The following is a 26,181-nucleotide window of genomic DNA, read 5'->3' as shown; positions in this document are numbered from 1 at the left end:
GACATATGGTATTTTCAGGAGTAGAAAGTAGAAGGGAGCCGCCATATTCTTGTACGGAATATTAAACACCACCCCCTTGACCCAATATGGCGCTCTCAAGTAATTCGCAGCGTAGCGTGGTTTTAACAACATTGGCTCAACGACAGAGTAGCTATTTCTTCGCTGCTTCTAGTTTGCCTGACAGCGAGTCAATCGGTGAGATGCAACGGGGGGGAAAGGGGAATTAAGGAGCGTTGCTGGTGGTCGTAAGAGCCACTTCGCTCATATACTGTACCGCCGAAGGCATATGGGGGTGTAACTGAATGACAGCTTCTTCCGTACGGAAGTTACTTTGCAGGGTGTGGCGAGGCTGCTGTGTGACTTGCTCGGCTTCGCCATCTTGTTGTACGGCTGAAGGGGGGGGGCGGAGAGGGGGTTGAGGCAGGGCCGCCCGTGCGGCCTCCAGCGATGGTGATCTGTTGCGCGGCACTGAATTGCTCCAACCGGCAGGGCAAAGGTGCCCGGGGCCGAGCGGCCGTCTCTTTCCACAGGTAACCAGGGGGAGGGAAAGGAGCGCTCGCACCTGCCCGTCTCCTGCTTCGTACCTCGACACGGGGCTTCTCGAGGCGCACCTTTTCGATCGGGTAGACCGACGCAGAGCTTCCCGTTTCTCTTCCGCTCGCAGTTCTGTGACAGGCTGATGCCCCTTTGAGCTTGCCCGGCTGCCCCCTTTGCGTACCTTTTACATTGGTTTCTGGGGAGTTGGACCGGGTTCTTTCTCTTTCGCCGACTAGCATCCCTCATTACGGGTCCCTCCCAGAGAGGCCAACAATAGAGCAGCGTTTCCCAACCTTAGGAACTTGAAGATGCGTGGACTTCAACTCCCAGAATTCCCCAGCCAGCTATGCTGGCTGGGGAATTCTGGGAGTTGAAGTCCACGCATCTTCAAGTTCCTAAGGTTGGGAAACGCTGCAATAGAGGACCAACTCTCCCCCCCCCCGCCCCCAACAATAGGGACCAACTTCACCTCCCCCACATACAGAACCCCCCCCCCCCCACACACACACACGCACGGTCAAAACTCAATTTTTTGCCTCTCTCATCCTTCTTATTCTTTCACCCGATTCTTCTTGCCATCTGTGCACAGTTTAAGATAAAATAGCCAGAGGGTTGCAACTCCTGTGAAAATGACTCTACGTGTTTTAAGCTAAAAAGTTCCTTTTTGTCTTTGAGAAGGGAAGGCAAGGACTCTCTATACTTGCTTGGTTATAGGGACACCAACTCTAATGTCTACTGCCACTTTCCACCATGGATTTGTAGTTGAAGCATTCCAGTGTTAAGATGTGGCTCAAGGTTTAGCCCTGATTTTTATTTATTTAGTTATTAAATTTCATATGTAGGACACTGATGCATGAGTAAGCAGTATTACTGTTGTTTGCAAGTTTACCTGTTCTGTCTTGTCTTGAGTTTTGCAAGTATGCATCCATTGGAGAAACCAACTTTATTCAGTAGCAAATCTGTCTGTAGGTGGCTTGTGGAGCAACCGAGAAAGCTGAGGATTGCTTTTCCTGTCACATCCTAATCTCTGAATTTGCTCTGAGACGTGGCATATTTGCCAATCCTTGCAAGAGATAAATTGTATTCTAGAAATATCAACTGAATATTGATTGTTTTTTTATCCAATATATACAGTTGTGTGCAAATCCTTATTTAAACTAGAAAAGGAACACATTACAGCTATGAGAAAATAAGCAAAAAAGTGACAGAACTGTTTAGTATACTGTTAATATAAAACAAGAAATGTCATCTCTGTATACTCAAGCAACTATGAAGGCATTCTCATTTTATTCTGCATACAGCAAAAACAAATATATGTTTATTGTTACAATGAATGGTTCCTATTTTTTTTGATATTGGTGTTAAATGTAAACATTTTAAGAATTCAGACATTCAATAGTAGCCATTATTTCTATCTAAGATTAATTTTAAAAATTAAAATGTGAAAGTAGTCCAAAGGTGAAAAATGCAAAATTAATTTAATTCAGCTGAAGAAATTTATATGAATTTAAGTTAAGGGTTCCATGCTGGATAGTGACTCTGCTTAAAAGCATCAAATGAGATGCATCTAGTAATTCCCAAGTATAATGCAAGGACAATGTCTGGGCTCTGTTTGCTACTCAAAACATATATTCCCTTTTCAGCATAGGAGATTGATTCAATTATTACGAGCAGTGAGTATTCTTTGGGTCCCAGATTTTTCTTCCGCATTTGTCTTGTGATTTATTTTTCTGTGCATGTGAAATGAATTTATATTTCTGAAAAATAGTATAAATGTATGCTATTTTAAAATATGAGTTGATTAGAAATAGTCATTGGTTTCTAATGAACTGAAGAAATTATGGAGAGTTTCATGTGTAATTATTTGATATGCACTATAATTATTTTTGTTTGTCTCCATATTTTAAAGATGGTTTATAGTATTAGATTGTGAATTGTTTAGTTTCTGGGACCAAGTGTTTTTTTTTTAATCCTATTTATATCCCGCCCTTCTCCGAAGACTCAGGGCGGCTTACAATCTAAGAAGCACGCTTCTTAGATTGTAAGCCGCCCTGAGTCTTCGGAGAAGGGCGGGATATAAATAGGATTAAAAAAAAAAGTTGGGAGGGACTGATTATACATGGATAACTTCTTCAAGAAGTCTTTTCGTTAATATCTTTTTTCTGTTTCCTTACTGTCAACTGAACCTGGCATTGTTCCCCCATATAAACCTCTGATGCTATTGTTGGTTTCCATGCATTTTTTTAAAAAAACTGCTTTATTGAATAACTTTTTTGCTATTTAGAGCATGTTTTGTCCCTTGTTTTGAGGAAACTTTTCATTTTTGGAGAGGAGGTCTATGCCTTTCCCACCCAAATAAAATTTCTTTCTATTATATATTGTCAACCTGGTTATTTTAACACTTTCTAAATATATTTTTAATAATTTTATTAGTGATTTTTTTTCAAACAAGGAAAGACAAATCTAAAAGAAAAAGAAATAAAATTTAAAAAGGTTCAGGGTACAAAAAGAAGAAAGTGAAATACATAAAAAATAAGAACCTAGGGAACAAAAGTCAGAAAAAAAAGACTTTGGGGACTTAAATGACTTCTAGCCTTCTTTGCAACAGAAATTAACAAGCTTATTATCCAGCCTCCTTCCTTCCTTAATATTACAAAAATCCCTTTAGCCTCTTGTTTAGTTCTTTTTCAGTCATCAACATCCATAAATCAGCACTTCAATTTTTATCTCTTTCTCAGCAATAAAGTCCAAATTTAAAAAATTTCCAGTCTTTTTAAGAAGATACTTATTGTTTTATCCCTGACCAAACAGGTTAGTTTCACCATTTCTGATAATTCTGACAACTTTACTGCCTATTTCTCTACTGTGGGAATTTCAGTATTTCCCCATTATTGTGCATATTTATTTTATTTATTGTTAAATTTATTTGCTGCCTATCCTGCCAAGGGGCTACTGTAAGTGGCTTAAAACAATAAAAAGGAAGAAATGAAAAGAGTGTAAACAAAACATAAGTAAAATAATAGAACACTAATATAAACAATGAAAAAGAAAACAGAGAGAATAATTTTCTATCTATTTCACAAGCACCATGCTTGAAAAAAATGTCTCTCCCACCGTCTCTCACCACCATCAGTGCTGCTCTGTGCCTCAAGCTCTCACCTTCACCGCCTTCTTGTTCCTGCTGATGATGAGGCATACCTGGCTTGGCTGCCGGGCCATATGGGACTGATTACACACAGCAAAAAAAGGATTTAAAAAGCACAAAGCAGCTTAAAGGTGCTTAAATGTGCTAAAACATCCCTTTCCTGGACTATATGGAGCTAACTTTGCACTGAAAAAAGGAAGAAAAAAAAGTGCAAAGCAGGCTTACCCCGAGTTGGAGTGCACAAAACATACCCTTTTTTGTTGTGTGTTTTTGCGTAAAAGGGAAAAACAGCCAAAAGCAACCTGTTTTCCCCCTTGTCAGAGCCAGATCCATCCTTGCCCAAGAGCTCTTTGCAAAAGGCAGTTTACATCAGACCAGTGATCTGAGCTTCCAATTTCAAGAAGAGCAATGGAAGACTGAAGATTGCTCTGGGAAGATGGAGTCATGTTTGAAGTGAAAAGTGAACCAGTGAATGGATTGGTTCCTTGAAATTCCTTTCCAAATAAAGGAAAGGACTAGGATCACCCACAGGTTTTCTCTATTCCGAGCCTCCTTGTGAAGATATCATAAAATGGATATCTCTAGCGGGTTTGAGAGCTTTGTGAGCAAGGGAAGAAAATGTCCTACCTAAGCCACAGTCTACTCTAGCAGCTTCAAGGGGACACTGAATCTGTCTACTCCCTCTCTTAACTACTTTAAGAAGTTCATTATTAATGCGTTTCTGGATGTTAAGAACCAAGATAAGATGTTATAATACCAGGAGATTTTCTTCTACCCTAACTAACTTGCCCTGTTAATAAATTTAAGGATTAACGAGAAAAGCTTTCATTTTTGGAAAACAGTAAAAGGAGGTCTAAAATTTATTTTAAAAATATATGAAGTCTTTGAAATTAATGGTAACAAATCCTATCATAGGAAAATTTTGTGAATTTGGAGGGAAATATTGGTAAGAGGAGATCTGAAGGCTGGCTGGAGGGAACCTGGAACAAAAGATTGGAGAGGAGAACAAAGGCATTAATATAATGGAGCAAAATAGAAGGAACAGAGGCTGTTTGGAAACAAATAGTTGCCTCGTGGTGAGATGGGCGGCAAACAAATTTAATAAATAAATGAATAAATAATAACCTAAGTTACTTATAAGATTGTTTGATATTATAGCAGAAGATATTGAAGAACAACAGATTTTATTGGATAAAACAGACTGAGATTGATTTGAATATGGATTTGGATTTCTAAAAAATGCTGGATTACAACAGTGATATAAAAAAGGATGCTATGGATATGAAAATGAATTTCAAATGCCAAGAGTATGAAGTTAATATAGAAAAGGATGCCAAAATGGATTTATAAATGAAACCAGTTGATATTATTTCTATGTCTCTTTTTAATTATTAAAATGAGTCAGCAGAGCAATTTGGAAAGCCTTCTTGTCTTGGATTTACAAACAGAAGGTATTAAAGCAATCAAGCTATTTCTGAAAAGACAAAATGAGAAGAAATCAATTTCTGGGACATGATTCGATGAGATTAAAGATCAAGCTTTTAAAAAGAAAATAGAAGGTTTATAAGGTGAATTTATCTGAACAGGACTAAAACATTTGTGTTGTGGTTTCTGATAGACATTAATGGAATTTCTTTTTGACCCTATTTGATTGATAAGGCTTTCAATGTGGTTCATAAATGGGGAGATAAATCTTTTGTTTTGTTTTAGAGAAAGTGATAAGTTGGATTAAAAACTAGATTTATTTGATTAAGGCTAAAACATATACAGTGAGGATAAAAAGTGTTTGATCCCCTGCTGATTTTGTATGTTTGCCCACTGACAAAGAAATGATAAGTCTATAATTTTAATGGTAGATTTATTTTAACAGTGAGAGACAGAATAACAAAAAAATCCAGAAAAATGCATTTCAAAAAAGTTATAAATTGATTTGCATTTTAATGAGTGAAATAAGTATTTGACCCCTTTGAAAAACATGACTTAGTACTTGGTGGTAAAACCCTTGTTGGCAATCACAGAGGCCAGACGTTTCTTGTAGTTGGCCAACAGGTTTGCACACATCTCAGGAGGGATTTTGTCCCACTCCTCTTTGCAGATCCTCTCCAAGTCATTAAGGTTTCGAGGTTGACATTTGGCAGGTTGAACCTTCAGCTCCCTCCGCAGATTTTTCCATGGGATTAATGTCTGGAGATTGGCTACGCCCTTTCAGGACCTTTGTGTGCTTCTTCTTGAGCCACTCCATTATTACCTTGGCCGTGTGTTTTAGGTCATTGCCATGCTGGAATACCCATCCATGACCCATTTTCAATGCCCTGGCTGAGGGAAGGAGGTTCTCACCCAATATTTGACAGTACATGGCTCCGTCCATCGTCCCTTTGATGCAGCAAAGTTGTCCTGTCCCCTTCACAGAAAAACACCCCCAAAGCATAATGTTTCCACCTCCACGTTTGACAATGGGGATGGTGTTCTTGGGGTCATAGGCAGCATTCCTCCTCCTCCAAACACGGTGAGTTGAGTTGATGCCAAAGAGCTCGATTTTGGTCTCATCTGACCACAACACTTTTGCCCAGTTCTCTTCTGAATCATTCAGATGTTCATTGGCAAACTTCAGACATACATGTGGTTTCTTGAGCAGGTTGACCTTGCGGAGGCTGCAGGATTTCAGACCTTCACTGCATAGTGTGTTACCAATTGTTTTCTTGGTGACTATGGTCCCAGCTGCCTTGACAAGATCCTCCTGTGTAGTTCTGGGCTGATTCCTCACCATTCTCATGATCATTGCAACTCCATGAGGTGAGAGCTTGTATGGAGTCCCAGACTGAGGAAGATTGACAGTTATTTTGTATTTCTTCTATTTCCAAATAATTGCACCAACTATTGTCACCTTCTCACCAAGCTGCTTGTTGATTGTCTTGTAGCCCATTCCAGCCTTGTGTAGGTCCACAATCTTGTCTGCGACATCCTTGGACAGCTCTTTGGTCTTGGTGGAGAGTTTGGAATGTAATTGATTGATTGCTTCTGTGGACAGGTGCCTTTTATACAGGTAACAAGCTCAGATTAGGAGCACTTCTTTTAAGAGAGTGCTCTTAATCTCATCTTGTTACCTGTATAAAAGATATCTGGGAGCCAGAAATCTTGCTGATTGATAGGGGATCAAATACTTATTTCACTCATTAAAATGTAAATCAATTTATAACTTTTTTGAAATGTGTTTTTTTGGATTTTTTTGTTGTTATTGTCTCACTGTTAAAATAAACCTACCATTAAAATTATAGACTGATCATTTCTTTGTCAGTGAGCAAATGTACAAAATCAGCAGGGGATCAAATACTTTTTCCCTCACTGTGCATAACTATCCCTGACACCTCATAATAGACTTTTGTTGATTAGGACTGAATGATGATTTTTTAAAAATAATTTGATTATTGCAAATGGATGAGATATGAGAAAGAGATCTTTATTATTATTATGGTTTGTTGCAGTCAGCCAGATGTTTAGATTGGATTTGGCATTTTTTGTCCACCTACTGAGTTCTTCCCAAGTACCTGGGATAGATAGGAAAATGTTGTTGTTTCATGGTATTAAAGGTATCATCACAAAATCATTCTGAGTAAGGCTATCTTTTATAATTGACCATAATGATTTTGTCAATGCCATTGGTGTTCAAATGGTGCTCCAGGTGTTTTAGAATTGCATTCAAGGCTACTATTTGCTACTGTTGGTACTATCTTTGCTTTCTATTGCCACAGTCATTCTACTGCTATCTGCAGGTCTTGATATTTTGAGATTTTCTTTATTATTATTATTATTATTATCATCATCATCATCATCATCATCATCATCATCGAAATACTAGACAAGTTATTAAGTGAGGGGTCCTTGGTGCTTTCTGAATTTGCTTGTTTTCTTGCAGACGTTACATTACCCTAACTAGGTGACATCATCAGTACTAGTAAGAAGTGCTGTTTGCTGTCAGTTTATATTCTGGTGTCTTGCCTGTGTGGGTGGGGGCAGTCTTAGGGATTCTTTGGTTGGGCTGTTTACTAATGGCTCTTTGGCAGTTTCTTAATTGGGGTATTGCTTACTTGACTGTTGGTCTGAAGTTGACCTTAGGGTTAATCTATTCTGTTCCAAGTGCAGATTACTGGTGGAGAGGTGCTGGATCTCCATCAGTAATCAGAACTCAGATCAGCATAGATTAACCCTAACATCAACTTCAGACCTTGCTGATCAAACCAAACTGGCAGTAGATAAGAGTCAACAGAATTCAAGAGGGGCTGGACTTAGGTCTGTTGTAGGCACGAAGGGATTGAGGCTGATGACATGCTTGACCCCTCTCAGGGTTCACTTCCTGTATCTATTAAAAAACACTTTGAAAAATAAATAGAAATGAGTTGCGGAAAAACATCCATCTAAAAACACAATACAACCATCCCATCACATGGACCTTTAACATCTACTTTAACATATTCAGTGATGTGGAACACACAGTTCTCACTAATTGATGCTGCTTTCAAACTGCTGTTATTGCTAGGAAAAAAGTTGTAAAATTCAATTGGAACATACTTTTCTTTGACTTTAATGTATTATTTAGTGTATTAAACTAAATGTTATTACATTCTGGAATGATGGAGAACAGGTTTAATCTTGTATGTGACATCCTTTCAGATAGTTGAATAGTGCTTTCATATTTTCTCTGGTTTTTTTAAACTAAACTGACCCAATTATTTCTATCTTTCTTTTTAGACTGTAATTTCTAGTATCTTAATAGTTATCATTGATCTTCCTTGAATGTGTTCCAGTTTCTCTGAATCTTTATTAAAATATGATATCCATAATTGAACACAATATTTGAAATGGGCGTGTGACCACTCAAAATGAAGTGAAGCTATAATCCCATGATTTGGAGATGATTCCTTTTGTTGCAGCCTAAAGTGTTTGGTATCTCCTTGATAACTCAGCCAGTTTACAGCATTATAGGAATTTCTCACATATAACCAAGTCAAGCATCCTCAATCTTTTATCTGAATATTTATTTGTATTTTCTGAAGGGAACTTTGTGTTTGATTCTTTTAAATTCTATTATTTATAGCCTGCTTTTCTAACCCAACAAAACCATTCTGAATATTTAATTATGTATTTCTGTATTAGCTATATCACCCAATTCTTTGTCATTTTTAGTCTGTAGTTCAGTCATATGCAGTTAATTGAATGAAAACCTTTGGGCATAAATTCACTTGGGATTAATGTTTGGATGATGAATCTTTTATTAAAATCTGATTGTTGAACCACTTTTTGGAAATGATTGTTTCATAAAAATAGCTATTGAATAGATCAAAATCTAAAACAGCTCAGCATCTTTCTGAAATACTTGTTCTAAAAATGTAATGGATGCTATTTATATCTATATATTATATCTAACGTTTTTAGAAGATTGAGGTTTTTTTAGTTTAACCTCATCTATGTATTTTCATGATTCCAGGAAAGAAAGAAAAAGAAATGTAAATAGTAACTTTCTCCTTTTATACTTTTTCAAAGGTTTCCATTAAAGGATTCAAAGCGACTAATCCAGTGGCTAAAAGCAGTACAACGGGACAATTGGATTCCTACCAAATATTCCTTTCTCTGCAGTGAACACTTCACTAAGGACAGCTTTTCAAAACGGTTGGAAGACCAGCATCGGTTACTGAAACCCACCGCCATCCCAACTATATTCCATATTTCTGAAACAAGGGGCAACAGCAGGGGTTATGTCAAAAGAAAGAGAAAAATAATAACCCAGACTCTACAAAGAAATGGCAATCAATCAAATGAAGGACATGGGAAGGTAGATGAAGGAACCTTATCATCTGGTCAAGACTTGCTTGTGGAAGGAAGTAATAAAATGGAGCACGTGACTCTTCAAGCTGAAATTGGATCAATGAGTGAGCAGGGGGCAAGTTTTCAGGTCCAACTTGAAGGTTCCCTTAGAAGGATGTTAGCAGATAACTTAGTTACAAAAGTTTCTCAGAATAAACCAGAAAAACATTCTATTGAGGACCATTCTGAAATGGTTATCCATCCAGGAAGTTTCAAAATTGATAAAAATGGTATATCAGAGGATGACTTCACACCTCCGGTGTCAGGTGCATGTAAATTTATTGGATCCCTTCATTCTTACAGCTTTTTCTCCAAACATACTAGAGAGAAATCATCATTTCCAAAGGAACAACTAGAAAGAAAAAGGTTAAGGAGAAGTGTGGAATCAAACTGTAGTAACAACCCTGTGGAGCAGGACACTAGGTTTAGAGAAGCCTCCTCTACTTCTTCTCTTACTGCTATCCCCCAGAAGTCTTCCCAAAGCATGTCTGCATCCCCTGCAGATCTGACCCCTAAACCAGCCACAGAAGCTGTAGTAGGTCAGAAGGGAGAGACTGATGCCAACCTCATGTCAATCAATGAGGTCATCATGTCTGCTTCAGGAGCATGCAAGCTCATTGATTCCCTTCATTCGTACTGTTTCTCCTCTAGGCAAAGTAAAAGCCAAGTGTGTTGTTTGAGAGAACAAGTAGAAAAGAAGAACGGAGAGCTAAAACAGCTGAGGCAAAAGATCAGCCGCTCGGACAGCCAGGTTAAAAAGCTGAAGGAAAAGCTGGATGAGCTGAAGAGGATTAATGTCCCTTTCTTGAGCAACCTGTTGTCCCAGGATTGTGGTTAGTATTCTCTGCACTTTCACAGCTGAGAAAAATTGATGGCAAAATATGTGGATATCTAGCATACAATAAGCTGTTTCTTTTTTTTCTGTTCAAGAAAGATTCGTACTTGCTCTTGCCGCATCTCTTTCTCTCAATGCTATCATGATCGTCACTCCTTTCTCGATATCCTCCTCCAATGCTATTCCTCTCAAGATCTGGTCCTGCCTACCTAGAAGGGATTCTCACCCATCACTCTCTCATCTTAATTTTTAATTATACCAGTCTGACACTCCAACTCTTTACACTTCTCACCCATCAACAACCTCACGTCCTTTCCCCATCATTTGGCTTCCCTTGCCTGAGTTACTGCTAGTTGCAGAAATCTCATCTAAATATCCTCTAATTACCCTAATCCCAACCAAGATCAATTATATTTCCACTCTCCCGAAATAGACTTCCATCCATAAATGGTGGAAAATATCAGTCTTAACTTCTGTCTCCCCAAACCTACTCTGATTATTCTCTTGTCTTAAACTGGAAAAGAGCATATATCCTTTTCCTTATCAATAGATCCAAACCACACGCTCCATTTTTATCAACTTATCCTCCCTATCCTCACCTCAAATAGATTGTTTTTCCAAATAGCCTTCCACAAAACAGATTTCATTTACCAAAACCAGCCAGTAATCCTCATAGAATAGTTGAAGTCATGTCATTTCTTACCTGTCTTCTCCTTGTCCAAAGGCGAAGGCAATCAAATGACCTCACAGTATAGTCCTTGTGGATATACCCAGCCAAGTCTACCATGAGGCTTGAACAGGTGGTAACACTTCCAAATGGATAGGTTCTACCTCTGCTGCCTATAATGTTCTGGGCTATCCATCCAATCTTTACCAGTTGCCTCACTTTCAGTCCACTTTCACTATTCTACTCAATCCTTGCATGCCATCAGTGTCTTCTACCATATGACCCCTTCAACATACCATTCTCATGTTTAATGTTCCCAAATAGATTTCCCTTTGCTTCATATAATCTCAATCTGTCTTTCTTCCCTTCCATTTTATCTTCAACTGAGTTTTCTTTTCCAGTAAGTTGACACACTCATGCTTCTATCTTCTCATCTACCCATAGTTCACCAGCTCACTTTCACTAATCTTAATTTCCTTCTACTTCATGCAGCTACACAATTACTCTCTCCTCATTGTTAATATGTTCTCATATTTAAATTCAAGAAGTGAATATCCCTTGATTAGTATAGCATTTCCTAAGAGATAAAATTAATTCTGTTTGAACTGGAGACTTGGCTCCCAAGTGGTGGAATACAGACTTATTTAAATATAGGCCATGCCAAAACTACAGCTTAACCAGCATTTGAATGTAGTTTCAAACATAAATTATACCCAAAATAACTTAGAAAAGAAATATCTTAAATTATGCAAGCTTTGTCACTTCCCTGGTACATAATACAAATGACAGAGTTTGCTGTCATATTGTCAGCCCTGCAAGCTGGACCAGACTAAGAAACAATGCTATGTGTAACAGCTGTAGTTACAGAATCTTACAAGTCTGAATGTGTTGCCGCCTTCCTTCACTTTATCTTGATGTGAATTAGAGGGGCTTGTTTTTTCCAATTAGTTTCTTAGCCAGACTCAATCCTCTGTCAATCAATTTAGTTTATTGGTAGTGACTCTTCCTCCTGCCCTTCAAATCCATTTCTTATGCTCTTTACAAGTAAATTGTATTTAGTAATGCAAATTTACTAACACCTACGAACATGGCCAGGTGCAGTGGGCCTGTGACCGTCCAGTGGGAAATAGACAAATCCTGCCTTTTATTCCTAATATTGAGGTTATCAGCAGTAGGGACCAAGGTTTTTTTTCCTCAGTAGTGATTTAGAATAGCAGTTACCTTTGATGAAGTGGGCCAAAAGAAAAGGATGTCTGAAATGAGGTCAGAATGCTTTCCTTGCCTGCATTCTAAGACCTCCTGAAGGTGGGTATTCTTTGTCCCAATTTCAATGATATCACTGGTTACAGCTGTTGTCCCAAAGAAATCTATGAAAGCCATGTACTTTAAGTTAAAAGAACAAATGTTACATTTGAGATTTTGATGGAAACATTTAGAATTTTCATATAATGTGAGTTAAGCATCAAAGAACTATTATGGTTTGGCATTATGATAATCCTTATTAGTGTAATTTTTAATGATCTACTAAACTATGGCTTTAGTTGTGTTATATGTGCTATACTGAAGAACAGATTTCATACTTCTGAGGGACAATTACTGTTGCTTATTACTTGTTTAAAGAGACTAAAAAACACAAAAATATATTTTTGGTATTCTGTAGGGGAAATTATGTATTGATTTTTTTTGTATTGGATAACAGTTGTTGCCTGCCTTCAGATTTTTATATAATGTTTATTCTGACTGCCTGATTTCTTACCTAATCCTTTTAATTTATTTTTAGAATAGGGTACAATTTAATAGGAGCGAGTTGTCAATTTATTTAACAAAATTTATATCCTGCCCCAATCATAATGAATTGGAGAAAAAAATCCCCAAAGGAAAAACATTCAAAAGAAGAAAATATGGATAACATTTAAAACCAGATAGTCAAGGCATTTTGAAGGAACTAAGTGTCAGAAACACATTGGATGAACTTTTTAATGGATTTTGTTCTACACATTACTTACTTACAAGATCTGCATTGACATTCATCATTTTCTGGTTTTGGCTCAAGAAGAATTAAAATACAGCATTGTATTGATGTTTCTGAGCGATCTGCCCATTGATTTCATATTTCTGCTAAAGAGCATAGGATGCAGGATAGAACTCTGCTGCATCAGATTTTTCCTTTTGAAAAACAGGTAGACACAGTCAGATAATTAACAAAGTTTCTTAGCATAGAATATTTTCAAGGGCCAGTTGCTCTGTTTTCCCTCTAGTCCACAGGTTTGCAACCCGCGGCTCTGGAGCTGCATGCGGCTCTTTCAGCCATCTCCTGCGGCTCCCAGTCCTCTGCCATGTGCAGTCCAAAAAAAAAAAGTGGAACTAAAAAAGTTCAACCAATCAATTCAAATATGCAGGCTAGGTGCATATCTCGCCTTGGCTCCACTCTTTAGTCAAACCGTGTTCTGCGCATGCGCGCATGTATGCACATGTGCACACATTTTTTTGCGGCTCCCAGTTTTTTCTTTTGTGAGGGAACCGGTTCCGAGTGGCTCTTTCACTGTTTCAGGTTGCTGACCCCTGCTCTAGTCTATATAGATTTCTCCTTGGGGGTGGGTGGGGGTGGGAAATGTAGGACAGGTAGAATTAAATCTCCTTTACAATGGTCTTGATGCCTTTGCTGGGAAATGGATCGTATCGGCTGTTTTGGCTCCTGCTACCTTCAGAGGGCCTTGTGCACAGGCGTGGAGTTCTGTTTGTGAGAACCAGTTGTTAAAATGACAGACTAAAGTGACACATCTGATACAGGTCCTGTTGCTGCTTTAGCTCCAGTGTTAATGGTGGTTTGTTTCATACTCTTTGGGCTGCTAGTATCTCTGGATTAGCCTGTGAGAGATCCCAGGCTGGTTGCTCAGCTGAGCCACATCTTCATTGGTTACAGGTGAGAGCAATAGTGACTGGAAGTCCTGTGTGGCAGAGAGAGCCTCACTAAACCGGCCCAGCCCACAGCCTCCCCAAGGGTTTAACAAATGAAACTGGGTAAGATTTTTGCCTGGCAGGCAAACTCTTGCCTGCCCCCAATCACACTCTCCCAACTCAGAGCGTTGCAGGTGATAATTGGAATAAATTGCTGCCTAATTTAAATAAAACCCCTGGGCTTGGAGAAGGATTCAGTATTTGAACCTACGCCTGGCCATGTGCACCTGCTTTAGGTCAGTGCCATATTGCACTTTCCAAACAAGAAGTCTAGGAATTACATTTATACTGTACTGGCTACAGTTACCTGATGCTACAGTTTAAATCTTGTCAGGGCCACATTGCCTTTTTCATATTCCCTAATTAGATTACTTGTTTATATAGGATAACAGAGAATGTTTGTAACTCAGAGTTGGAATGAGGGGTCCTTAGTACTCTGTGAGCTGAGTTGCGGATGTTTCATTACCCAAACTAGGTAACATCATCTGTGCAATTGATGATGGATTAGCATTGATGATGTTACCTAGTTTGGGTAATGAAATATCTGCAAGAAAACAATCAAGCTCACAAAAGACCCGGGACCCCTAATTTATGCTTGGAACGTAAATTTATTTATATATATCACTGATAATGAACTGTAATATTGTTGAGGTGCATTTTCATTTGTAAATGTGTATAGGCTGCCACCATTTCTATCCCTTGTTTACTTAGCTTATAAAAAAGAAAGCCTGGCAAATTGGATTTCACTAGCAAAAGAACTACTGTATTTAGTCATACTAACGTTTCTCGGTCTGGCTTTTCACTTCCTCCTCCTTTGCTTCTGCCTTGTTTTACAAGATGAAAACAGTAATACTGAATGCTTGCCTTTGTTTTATGGGATGCCAGTATGTGCCTTTATGAAAGAGCAGAAGGAACCTAAAAGAACTATGAGTCACAATCTATGCCAAAGTTTTACATCAGTTCTGCATCACTTTCTTAAACTTGACTACAAATCCCAGAAAACACTGCAGTAACCTTTATAGAGTCCAAAGTTTGTTTCCTGTTTGGTCTTAGAGTGTTGTTTTGATTCATGGAAGCTAGAGGTAGGATTAGTGCTCTTAAGTACGCAAGCTATAAATAATATTGCAAAATATGGCCAGCAGTGAAATCCAAACAGGTACTGTATAAAAGAGTTACTTTTTAAAACTGAAGTACTAATACATTTTGAATATGAGATTTGGGTTATGTTTTATGTACTGTATATTAAATTACACTGCTGATTTGTATTCTTTTTCCTTTGCATGTAGAAAACTTTTCAATCAGTGCTGCACACAGACAATTCTATAATGTTTCAATTTGTGCTGATTGTTGATTGTTTCTGAACCCATGATAGCACCAGATTTACACATTCTTTCTCCCGCTTTGTTAACGTTAAGGTAGTATTAAGAAGAGACCAGGATGTTCCTATATGTTTTTAAATTCAATTGTGTCAGCGTTGTTTGTGGTGGGAAGGATTTGGCTAACATTCCGCTCAATTTCCAGGGCATGAATGCAAACAAAATATTCTTGTATTCAAGATACATACACAATTAAAAAATATATAGCATATTATTTTTTTCTGTGACAGATCATTTCTCAGTAATTAAGGCCTGATAAATACTATAATACATTCATAAGTTTTAAAACGCTATTATTTTTATACTATTTACTATTAACAACTGCATCTAATAACATAACTATCAGATGAACTATTCAGAAGGGGATTAAGAAGTTGATAGGTCAACTGAAACATTTATAAGTTTATTAGTTTTTAACTACCGGTATATCATTAAATATAGTTCCACGAGTTTCTCCTTTTCAAAATATATAAAGGTAAAAAGGTAAAGGTTCCCCCGCACATGCGTGCTAGTCGTTTCCAACTCTAGGGGCCAGTGCTCATCTCTGTTTCAAAGCCGAAGAGCCAGCGCTTGTCCGAGGACGTCTCCATGGTCATGTGGCCGGCATGACTAGACGCCAAAGGCGCACGGAACGCTGTTACCTTCCCACCGGAGTGGTCCCTATTTTTCTACTTGCATTTTTTACGTGCTTTCGAACTGCTAGGTTGGCAGAAGCTGGGATGAGTTAACAGGCGCTCACTCTGTTACGCGGCACTCAGGATTCGACCCGCCAAACTGCCGACCTTCTGATCGACAAGCTCAGCGTCCTAACCCACTGAGCCACCGCGTCCCCTGTGTCAAAATATATACATAATTATAAAATTGTAGGAGCATAGATATAAAAAAAATTAAATCATGTAACCATACCAATTTAAAGGAAAACAATACACATTCAATGAAATTATGCACTCCTTGAAGCTGTTCAGTTAGGTACTATTGCAACATTTGCAATGTAAAATAGGAGCTTTGAGTTATTCTCACCCTCTTTTTAGCATAGTACTAAAAAGAGGGTGAGAATGAGCAAGAAGAGAACTGGCTTGGGCACTGTTTGTGGCTTTTGGAGAAGGATACTGGTTAATTTTTATTTATTTTATTTTATTTTTAATTCCATTTATATCCTGCCCTTCTCCGAAGACTCAGGGCGGCTTACAAGCTTAGCAGTAGCTAAGCAGTAATATGTAATATTTTGTTTCTGATCAGTTTCCTAAGTTAGGCAACTATATTTCACCATTCTCTGGTTTAATTCAATGCAAAAATAAAAATAAAGCTTCTTTCATGATCAGTTTGGAAAATTAGTTAAATTATGATATAAGAATGCGGTAAATCAAGTTGTCTGTGATCAAAATGATATGGAACAAATCTAATAAAAATGTATCTTGGTTTTTAGATCCAATTTTTATATTTAAATTGTATGAATCATGATATAAAATTTCTACTGTATGCAAACATATTTAATAAGTTTTCTGATCCTTTATTTGTTCCACCCACAAAAAGGGGGAAATACAGTAGCAATATGTCGGTACTCAACTGCATTAAATTATCTGATTTCTCCATTAATGTTTGTGGGTAGCTTTCACACTCATCCCTAGGGAAATTTAAAAATAGTTTTAAGTGTGATTGCAGATTGCTTACTCAAACAATAACATAGTTCAATCCATCCTTTTATCTCATGCATTCTTTTCTGCAATCATTGTTAGTAGCCATCAATTCTATTTCATTCTATTTCCCTTCCCAATCTGTTTTCATTTTTTTTTTCATTCTGGTCCCTAAATATCTAAAGTCACGGAGATATTAGTGACTTAGTTACCCTCTTCATTCCCTCCTTGAGTTAGTGTGTTTTGTTTATGTGTAGGTGTGTGTCCGTGAGAATGAATGGACGTGTAATGCCTACAGAGCATGTATTTAACTTGAAACTCTGAATGCCTTTCTATTGTGCATGATGGCACAGTTCTGGTTGCACTTCCATAAGTAAATATAAGTTAAACATTTTGCAAAATGTTGCTTAATTTGGAAAGTAATAGTGTGCTATGCATGCTTATGTTTTGAGTTGCTATAATGTGAGTTAATCCACTAGATGGTAGTAAAAAAAAACTTCTTTAGCCTCCCTTCATTTTCAAGTTTTGTTATTTGAATTCATTCCCCCCCCAAAAAAAAATCTATCATTTTTAGTTTCCATTCCATGGAAATACTATTTTAGTCCAAATTCAGCACTACCTAAGCTTCACATGATCAAAAGAAATTTCCTTAGACTCTTAAGATGATCCTTTTAAAGTCGATTATTGTCTATTGTAGCTTCGAAGCCCCACCTGCTACCTGTGAAATAAAACTACCTTTAAAAAAAATTTTTTTACAACCACTCCATTGCTTTTCTTCAGGTTTTTTTCAAATTCAGAAGAATAGATTTTTAATAAAGCTTTTAGAATACATTATTATAAATCGTTTTATTTTGCAATTAAAAAGATGATATAAGGATCTGTTAATTTATCATGTTTTTTTATACAACTTATTAAGGAAGCTTGCGTATTCCTACTTTCAAAAAAACCCTAGTACAGTTTGATACTCTCAGGTGGTTTATTTCTTTAGAAGCTGCCCAGTTGAATCCTGTGATTGAGCCGCTCTCCTGGATGCTGGGCACTTGGCTTTCAGATCCACCAGGAGATGGTACCTTCCCTTCCATGAAGCCCTTCCAATACCTTGAAGAAGTGCACATCTCTCATGTTGGTCAACCCATGTTGAATTTCTCGTGAGTTTTCTTTTTTTCATATCTTTTTAGAAGAAAACCCCCTTCTAAACTATAAGCCCCCAAACCACTGCCACATAGACCTTAGCTCTCTTTATTAATTGTTAATAATTATTTATTTATTTATTTATTTATTTATTTTTTATTAGAAGCATTTTAACTCTTGTGGGCTAGCTTGAGGGAATTGGTGGTTTTTAAATTATTTGCATAGCTTTTTAGGAACCATCTAAGCTAGACATAAACAACTAGCCTTGTTTTGTGTAGCATGGAGGAATTAAAGTATAGGAAAGTCATAGTAGAAGAATGCAGATAGTACTGTTTTTTATCCCAACAGATTCAGTGCTTTCCATCCAGACACCAAGAAACCAATGCATCGAGAATGTGGATTTATCCGCATCCAACCTGACACTAACAAGGTGGCCTTCATTAGTGCTCAGAACACAGGTATTAATCTTATTGCGTTATAGTTGTCCCAGTTTTGAACCTGATTTGCCTGAAAGTACTTGGAAAATTTTCTGCAATGTACTTTTTGTTTTTGTAAATGATTAGTTTGGAGGTATAGTTGATACAGTTCTGTGATATGGACATTAATGTTTGTTTGTTTTATGTAGGGTTGGTGGAAGTAGAAGAGGGAGAGGTAAACGGGCAAGAGCTTTCTATAGCTTCCCACTCAGTAGCAAGGATTTCTTTTGCCAAGAAACCTCATGTAGAGCAAGTGAGTATGTTTAATTGTAATTTAGTTGATGAATATGTATGTGTTCCTATTGCTATCCCAAACAATATAATTCTGCTAGTTCATTCCCCAGAAACTGTTATATTTCTGGTCAATTCTGTATATTTCTAATAATTTCTATAATTATTCATTCTATAGTATTTTTTTTCTTAACTACAAGACACAAAAGGTGATTAAAGATGTATTTAGAATGAATCTTTGGAATTTCTGAAGAATCTAGTACAGTAATGAAGGGTTGGTGAATTCACCATACAAGGTCTAAAGAGAGAAGACTGTAATGTTATGCTATTTGGACAAAGTGATGTGAGAACAATTGCCTCTAATGCTACTGAAAAGTTTATTTTTCTATTCAACTGAACCACAACAATTTTTTTTAGGTTATTGTCAAATTAAGCAGTCTGATTGCAGTCCGATTGTTTCATGATTTATTAGTAATATTTGGGACTTACACCAATGACTGGGTGGATTGGGCCAGAAAACTCAGCTGTCATATCTATTGTGTGTTCTCTGAAGCCCTAGCTATATTACCACTGTGGAAAATGACTAGCTATTTTGTAAACATATGGATTTTAATTGAATCATCAGAGATTGTGCTTCTAATATTTTGTAATCATTTGACCTTTCATTTAGTTTTTCATCCCTGCTAAGGTTTCTTAATACTATTATAATATTTAAAACTCTTCAAATAGTAATTTTACTCACATTCCTGCATCACTGTTAGGATTTTTCATCTGATCCAGTGATCTAGTCCTCCTTGTTTTAAGACTGGTAGAGCAGAGTTTACTCTGTATTGTTTCCCAGAGATTCTGATGCTCTGATAGAATTTTGCATGTCCCCAAACTACCCTGTTTTCCAATGGATGGCTGTGTTCAGTTTGGTCAAGATGAATCCGTGCACTTTGAGATTGGAGACTAGACTTAGACTAGTTTGAAAAATCAGTATCTCAGATTCTGCTTAAGGTGACTCCTGGCATTTTCACACCCAAATGGGAAGAGGCTCCAAAGAGAATGCTAGTAATTGAAGACTGCTTTTACCAGTTGCTAGACAAGTTGATTTAAAATGGTATCTGAGAAACAGTGGGATCAGATGCACAGGGAAAAAAATAATTTTAACAGAAAGTAATACCAGGCTATGGCACCCACAGAAACCAAATGTGTCTCTAGCCATAAGCCAGCAATGTTGATGCAGTTTGGAACTGCAAAGATAGCTTTCAAAAACTTGGACTGGAAAGCTTTTAGGATATTACATTTTATAAAAGTACAAATCTGAATCCCAAAGAGAAGGTGCAAAATAATCATAGCAAGAAAGACCTTGTTGGCTGTGTGAATACAAATGGTAGATAGGGATTGAGTTGGCATTGTTCTTCACAAATCTTTATGATATGTAATATAAATCCTAGTTAAAGTATGAGAATCTTTGAGCTTGAGTATGTGCTAATTTACCGTACCAATTCCGCAAAACAAAAATATTTTTACCTTCACAACATAAATATAAAAAGGTTTATTCTGAAACTGTTGATAAATCCAGTAAACACTGATAGCAACTTGATCACATTACATCCTTGCCTATCCCCAAAAGACAAGTGGCTTTCACAATTAAGCTAAAAGGTTTGCTTTAAAATTATCTTGTTCCTCTTTGAGTCGAGTAATAGCATCCTTTTTCTCCTGAGCTAGTGAACAAAGGTTTTCTAGAGTTGAGGAAGAGCAAAGAGATTTCCAGCAGCTATCAGTTTTTAGCCAAAATCTTTTTTGTCAAATTGCCCCATTGCCCTCAATGTCGCTTCACAAGGACATAGTTCATGTCTTCATGATCTTTCTTGCTACCCTTGTCTAGACCAGCTTTAAATAGTCTGAAGTCTCCTTAAGTGATGTACCCAGAACTGGACACAATATTCAAGATAGAGTTTGCTTTTTGCCTTTGCTTTTTTTTTGGCAGCCACTTGCAGCCACATTAATAGCCTCAAAAGTTTGAAATAGCTTGCTGGTCCAAAATCTTTTTCATAGCTATTACTCTGAATCAGGTCTCCCCCTTCTTATATCTTTGATATTTGTGTCTTAAGTGAAGCGTTCATTTTTGATATTTACTTTACTATTTCTGGGTAACAATATGTAACAATAGTGAATTTCATGACCACATACCAAAAAAGTCTATTCAGAAATTGAAAATGTGGTGTAGTGATTAAGGTGCTGGACTGGGAGCCAGATCCCCAAATTTTACTCTTCTAGTCTTATCCCTGGATTGGGAGCCGGAGGACACCTGTTTGCCCACCTGCACTTAACTAGCCTTGTAGTTTACAGCCCATAAGCTTCAATGAAGAGGCCTTTATTTTGCAGTGGATTGATTTGGCATAAGAATAAGAAGAGTAGATAAGGAACAGATTTTATTGCCGTAGTTGTCTTTTTTTCATAATATATACCTCAAACTATTCGGTCCATTAATAGACCATAACAGACATTGGTCTGTTAATGTTATTGCTGTTCAATTTTTATTATTGATTTGTACCTGGCAAATTGTTTTTCAACTTGTTTTGAACACTTGCCCCCAAAGAACAATTTTTGGCAGTTTTCTGGGGAAGGTTTTGCAAATCCCAGATATTTCATTCCCATTCTAAATGTAACTATTTCAAAAGGACAAAGGGCACCAAAAGATTCAAAACCTAGATGAGAAACAGAATTGTTTTTTAGAAACAATTTGAAGAGAAATGCAAGGGGCCAGTGCCAAGGGGTATGCTGTTTGGGTTTACTATGTGATAATTTATTTTACTTATTTATTTTTATCTAGCCCTTATTATTTTTATATGTAACTCAAGGTGGTAAACATACCTAATACTGTAGTCTTTCCACCTCCTATTTTTCCCACAACCCTGTGAGGTGAGTTGGGCTGATAATAAACTCTTTTTTTTTAAATCCCATTTATATCCCGCCCTTCTCCGAAGACTCAGGGTGGCTTACAATCTAAAGCATAAATCAATGTGCTTAGCAACAGTCTTCATTCTATGTATATGCCTGCTTTGACACAATATCCAATAATTTGTAAAGGTATTTAATCATAAACTATTCTTTGCTACCTCTCTTTTAAGAATTACTCTCAAATGTAAGTTTCAGACAAAGCATATGCAAAGCAAAGCGATCACCATATTTATAGACAGATTTCTATACTTTTATTATTTGATATATGATGTTTCCCCATTTCTGTTAGAAGTCTGAGTTGTATCTTATTCTAAGGGTACCTGTTATTTTTATTTATTTTATTTTAATTCCATTTATACCCCGCCCTTCTCCGAAGACTCAGGGCGGCTTACAAGCTTAGCAGTAGCCTTCATTCTATGTATATGCCTGCTTATGTTAGTCTGCGCTTTATATATTACATACCAGGTTTGTGTTCAGAAGCCTTCTAAAAGGTTTTCTCCTTCCAATAAGTGTCAAAATGAAAAGATAAACATTGAAATAAGCCTCAATATCATGCTTGAAATTTTGCAAGGATTTTAAGTATGCATATTACAGTACCACTGAGGAACATTTTTATTCGTTTATGTTCCTTCATCTTAATTTGCTTTGCCATTTTCTTGAATTCTAAACAGAATCCAATAATACATAATGTCTTTTTTATTTTCTTTTTAGATTACTAGAAAATTCAGGCTCAATTCTGAGGGAAAACTAGAACAGACGGTCTCTATGTCAACTACTACGCAACCAATGACTCAGCACCTTCATATAACTTACAAAAAAGTGGTTCCTTAAAAAGGAGGATTTGTTTCATCAAGAAAAAGACATTACATGGAGAGAACTGAAATAGCTTGAAAGCAAAATATGACTTTGCATCTTCACGACCCAATTCATAACCAAGAGTAGAAACTGCAGTTGCTGAATGAGTTTATTCTGAGTTTCTGTAATAGAAGACTTACAAAACCAAACAAAATCAAAAGCCAATAAAAAAGCTTTTATTTTTAAAGGTGTGACTTGGAGTGGCATTCTGTTGCTTTAAAAATGCTTGCAAAGGCATATATTAAAACTTCCAAAGTGTATTGCAGATGATTCTACTTCAATGCAACTCAAAGTCCAAATCTGTTAATTCCTTTATGATAGTATAGTAGAAGAACCACTACCTGCTTAATGTTAAATGACCAGTGATGAATCTCTATTTCATGTCCAAATGCAGCTTGTGAGTCCTCTGGCTTGAAGTCTGTATGAAAGTCCCTATTTCCCAAAACAGAAGAAGATACTGTCCATAAATGAAATGAAAGGGAGATGCTGGAACCCTTAACTGAATCATTCCTTTCCTACCTCTACTTCCCCTTACAAAGAATACATAGTTTTGAGTGTTGAGGGTGAGTCAATTTTCCTTTTCTGAATTCTTTAAAAACTAAATCACTTTTAAAATGGTTTTGAAAAAGCAGCCTATATTTGACCAGTGTTTACAAATGGTGACAAACCAGATGAAGGCAAATGGACCCTGGCAGTTAAAAATTCATTGGTTTTTCCCTGGTGCTAGCACTTCCTTCTAGGAGCAAGTTTGGGGAGCTCTGGGAAGTCAAACTATCACGAGATGCATATGATCTTTGTTTAGAAAGATGCACATATTTGGCTGGCATTCAACTCTGTCAGAAAAAAATAGCATGACCTCAGTTGTACATGTTATAAAAATCTAGAGATTACAACTGCTGCAAGAGGTTATGGCTCTGAAAACAGGAGCATGTTACTAATACTTTCCAAGCATTATATTAGCTGCCGGACCTAATTTAAGATGTTGGCATTTATTTACACAGTTCTAAATAGTTCTGAACCAGGATATCTGACAGCATTTTGCCTAATATCCACAATCTGAGATTTACTAAGGAGAGATTGATGACAGTCCCATTTGTAAAAAGAATTGGCAGACATCCATAGTAGTTCCAGAGCTTGGAATAAACTTCCAACAGGCCTGAGGACTTTTTGAAACAGTTAAATGTATGATTACCCTGAACTATGAATGGGCCCACTGAAATTGATTTAAAATATTTTTACAAGTTTTACATTGTTGATGTTTTTGTTTGCATGTTTGAAATCTTCATGCCGTTTTTATGTATCATTAAAAGGCACCTTGAGGACCATGAGATGGTAGGGTAGAGCATACATCTAAATAAATGCACATCATGGAACTCAATAATTATCAGAATCTTCTCTGGGTAGGAATGCACCCCTGAAATCATGGCTAATCTGGATTGATACTGATTTTGTTTGCCATACTCACATGTTTGTGTGAAACTTCAATAAGCATAGGGCACTTTTCTCCCCTTTCTCATGCAACATTTTAGACTTACCATCAGTCAAACTCAAAATAACCACCAGTCTGAATATATTTAATATTTAGAGTTACCTTACTGTATATAAAGTATGAAAACTCTGTAAATGCAAGTGGTTAACACTGGTAACTTGCTTGCTCTTTACTAAGCATATTGTACAAATCCAGCTTCTCTTTAATCTGACAGAACTGTCCTGTTATATTTCTCCATTCATTCCATAAATCAGAGGATAATTCTTGCAGTTATTGTCATGTTGCTTGATGATCATATATATAATATTTAAGAACACTTAATGCACATGTTTTCTTGGGATATTTCTTCTGAAAACCTAGAGTTTTCCCACATCTCCTTTATATACATTTTATTTAGGGCTCTGATTGTATCTATGGCAACAGATCTCACAAAATGTAGCAGTGTACATTGTTTCTGCTCTGGCGCTGAAATATTGCATTTCCCCCCACCAAAAATATGTATTTTCAGAGTATGCTAAATACAGTTTTGAGGGGTCTTCCCACTTTCCACACCCTACATATATATTTCTTCTTCTCTTAGTGATGAATCTTTCAGGCCTGTTCCTCACGCCTGCATCATTTTGGCTTTATAAGTATATACAAATATTTTTAAAAAAATCATAAAATGGTGGAAAGAAGTTGCATAAAGGAAGTCAAGACATTGTCCAGCTAATGGAACTCAATTTTCGCTCCTGGAAATTTCATCCCATTTCCTTTCTTGTAGAAGGAAGATTGAGTAAAAAAACCAGGCTAGGTCCAGATGGAGTCTTTGGAGAAAAAAAAAACTTGAAAAATCCCCAAATGTATCCTTTTTGAAAAGGCAATTAGGTAGCCACTTGGAGTATTGCTGATGCCTCAAAACTAAGATCCACTCCTGACCACTTGACCCAGAGCAGAACTATGATGAAATGATTAGAAAGAGTTCCAGAAGTCATGTTCTTCATGCTCTGTTGTGTTTTATTTAGTCACAATAAATCAACCTTTTCAAGGTGTCATTTCATTATATACAGTGTTCAAATTTTGTTTCAATGGTTTAACAGCTTTGCTATTTTCACAAATTTCAGGGATAATCTTCATTGCTAATCCCACTCCCATTTACTAGTATTTTGCACGCTGCAAGTTACAAAGTAGAAAGAGACAAAATGAGTTAAAGTATCTTTAAGATACTTTCCTTCTGTCCTGATCATGCTTGTTATCTATCATATATGGGCTAGAGTAGGATTAAAATCAAATCACACAATTTGCCAATTGCACCTTACATTAAAAGGTTGTATGCTTCATACAGATTTTTGCTGTATTTTAAAAGTTGTTGTGGTTGATGTCTCTGGATTCTTTTATTCAACATAAATGTAGCTTTTTTAAAAAAAATCATGATCTTTTATTTTGATGCGTCAGGTGTGAAAATATAAAGATGGATATGTGGATTGGGAATCTATGCTATATAATCCCAGTTTCGTTTCTTAGGAAGTGGTCTTTAAACTAAATTTCAGTATATTGGAGAAACCCTTCCCTTCTTTATTTAGCAATCATTAATCAAGAATTTAGGATCCAGAATGAATAACACTGTAAAAATCACGACTGAAAAATAGTTTACAATAGTTTTCTTCTTTGCACAACTCCAAATCAGCTTCCTTTTTTTTAGTGCATTAAAATGTGACACAATTTATAAACAATAAACTGGGTGACAAGTTCTTCCATGGCTCAGCCTTGTGAACAGATTATGCAAATCTTAAAGTACAAAAGCTGTTTGGTATAAGACAAGAATTGAAAAAAGGCTTCCCGTTGCTGGAAAATCGTCGAGGAAAGTCATCTCATTACTTCTTCACTGTGTCTGTCACTGAGAAGAAAATGAAACTTCATTTGATAACTAGATATCATCTTTCTGGCAAGAGCACAAAAAAGATGGCCTTCAAAAAGTGGCCAAAATTACAAATGGCAGCCACAAGCCAATGGGAGCAGAGGTTGGGATCAGTATTCACTACGCATTTTGTTATGTCTGT

The 26,181-nt window shown here is 36.8% G+C and overlaps 2 protein-coding genes across 4 annotated transcripts in view; one reads left to right on the top strand and one right to left on the bottom strand.

Moving 5' to 3' along the window:
* The first annotated feature begins 410 nt into the window (after positions 1–410).
* THAP4 (THAP domain containing 4) lies at positions 411–22,844 on the top strand. 3 transcript variants are annotated; one of them, XM_081329531.1, is made up of 7 exons: positions 3,276–3,348; positions 5,088–5,250; positions 9,221–10,374; positions 18,000–18,159; positions 18,491–18,600; positions 18,768–18,871; positions 22,510–22,844. In XM_081329531.1, exons 3-7 carry the CDS (start codon positions 9,567–9,569, stop codon positions 22,627–22,629), a joined length of 1,302 nt encoding a protein of 433 aa, XP_081185657.1. In that variant the 5' UTR covers positions 3,276–3,348; positions 5,088–5,250; positions 9,221–9,566; the 3' UTR covers positions 22,630–22,844. The 3 variants fall into 3 exon arrangements, with proteins under 3 accessions (XP_081185656.1, XP_081185657.1, XP_081185658.1); XM_081329530.1 differs by lacking the exons at positions 3,276–3,348; positions 5,088–5,250 and adding an exon at positions 411–530; XM_081329532.1 differs by lacking the exons at positions 3,276–3,348; positions 5,088–5,250; positions 9,221–10,374 and adding an exon at positions 14,671–15,157.
* The window catches only part of BOK (BCL2 family apoptosis regulator BOK), a 28,016-nt gene continuing 24,649 nt past the window's right edge, over positions 22,815–26,181 (bottom strand). Inside the window, exon 5 of the mRNA XM_081329533.1 lies at positions 22,815–26,181. Coding sequence (XP_081185659.1) covers positions 26,056–26,181 — 126 coding nt within the window. The 3' untranslated portion in view covers positions 22,815–26,055.

Source organism: Vipera berus (genome assembly GCF_964194415.1).
Source record: "Vipera berus genome assembly, chromosome: 5".
NCBI lineage: Eukaryota > Metazoa > Chordata > Lepidosauria > Squamata > Viperidae > Vipera > Vipera berus.
This window is presented reverse-complemented; position numbering and strand designations above follow the sequence as displayed.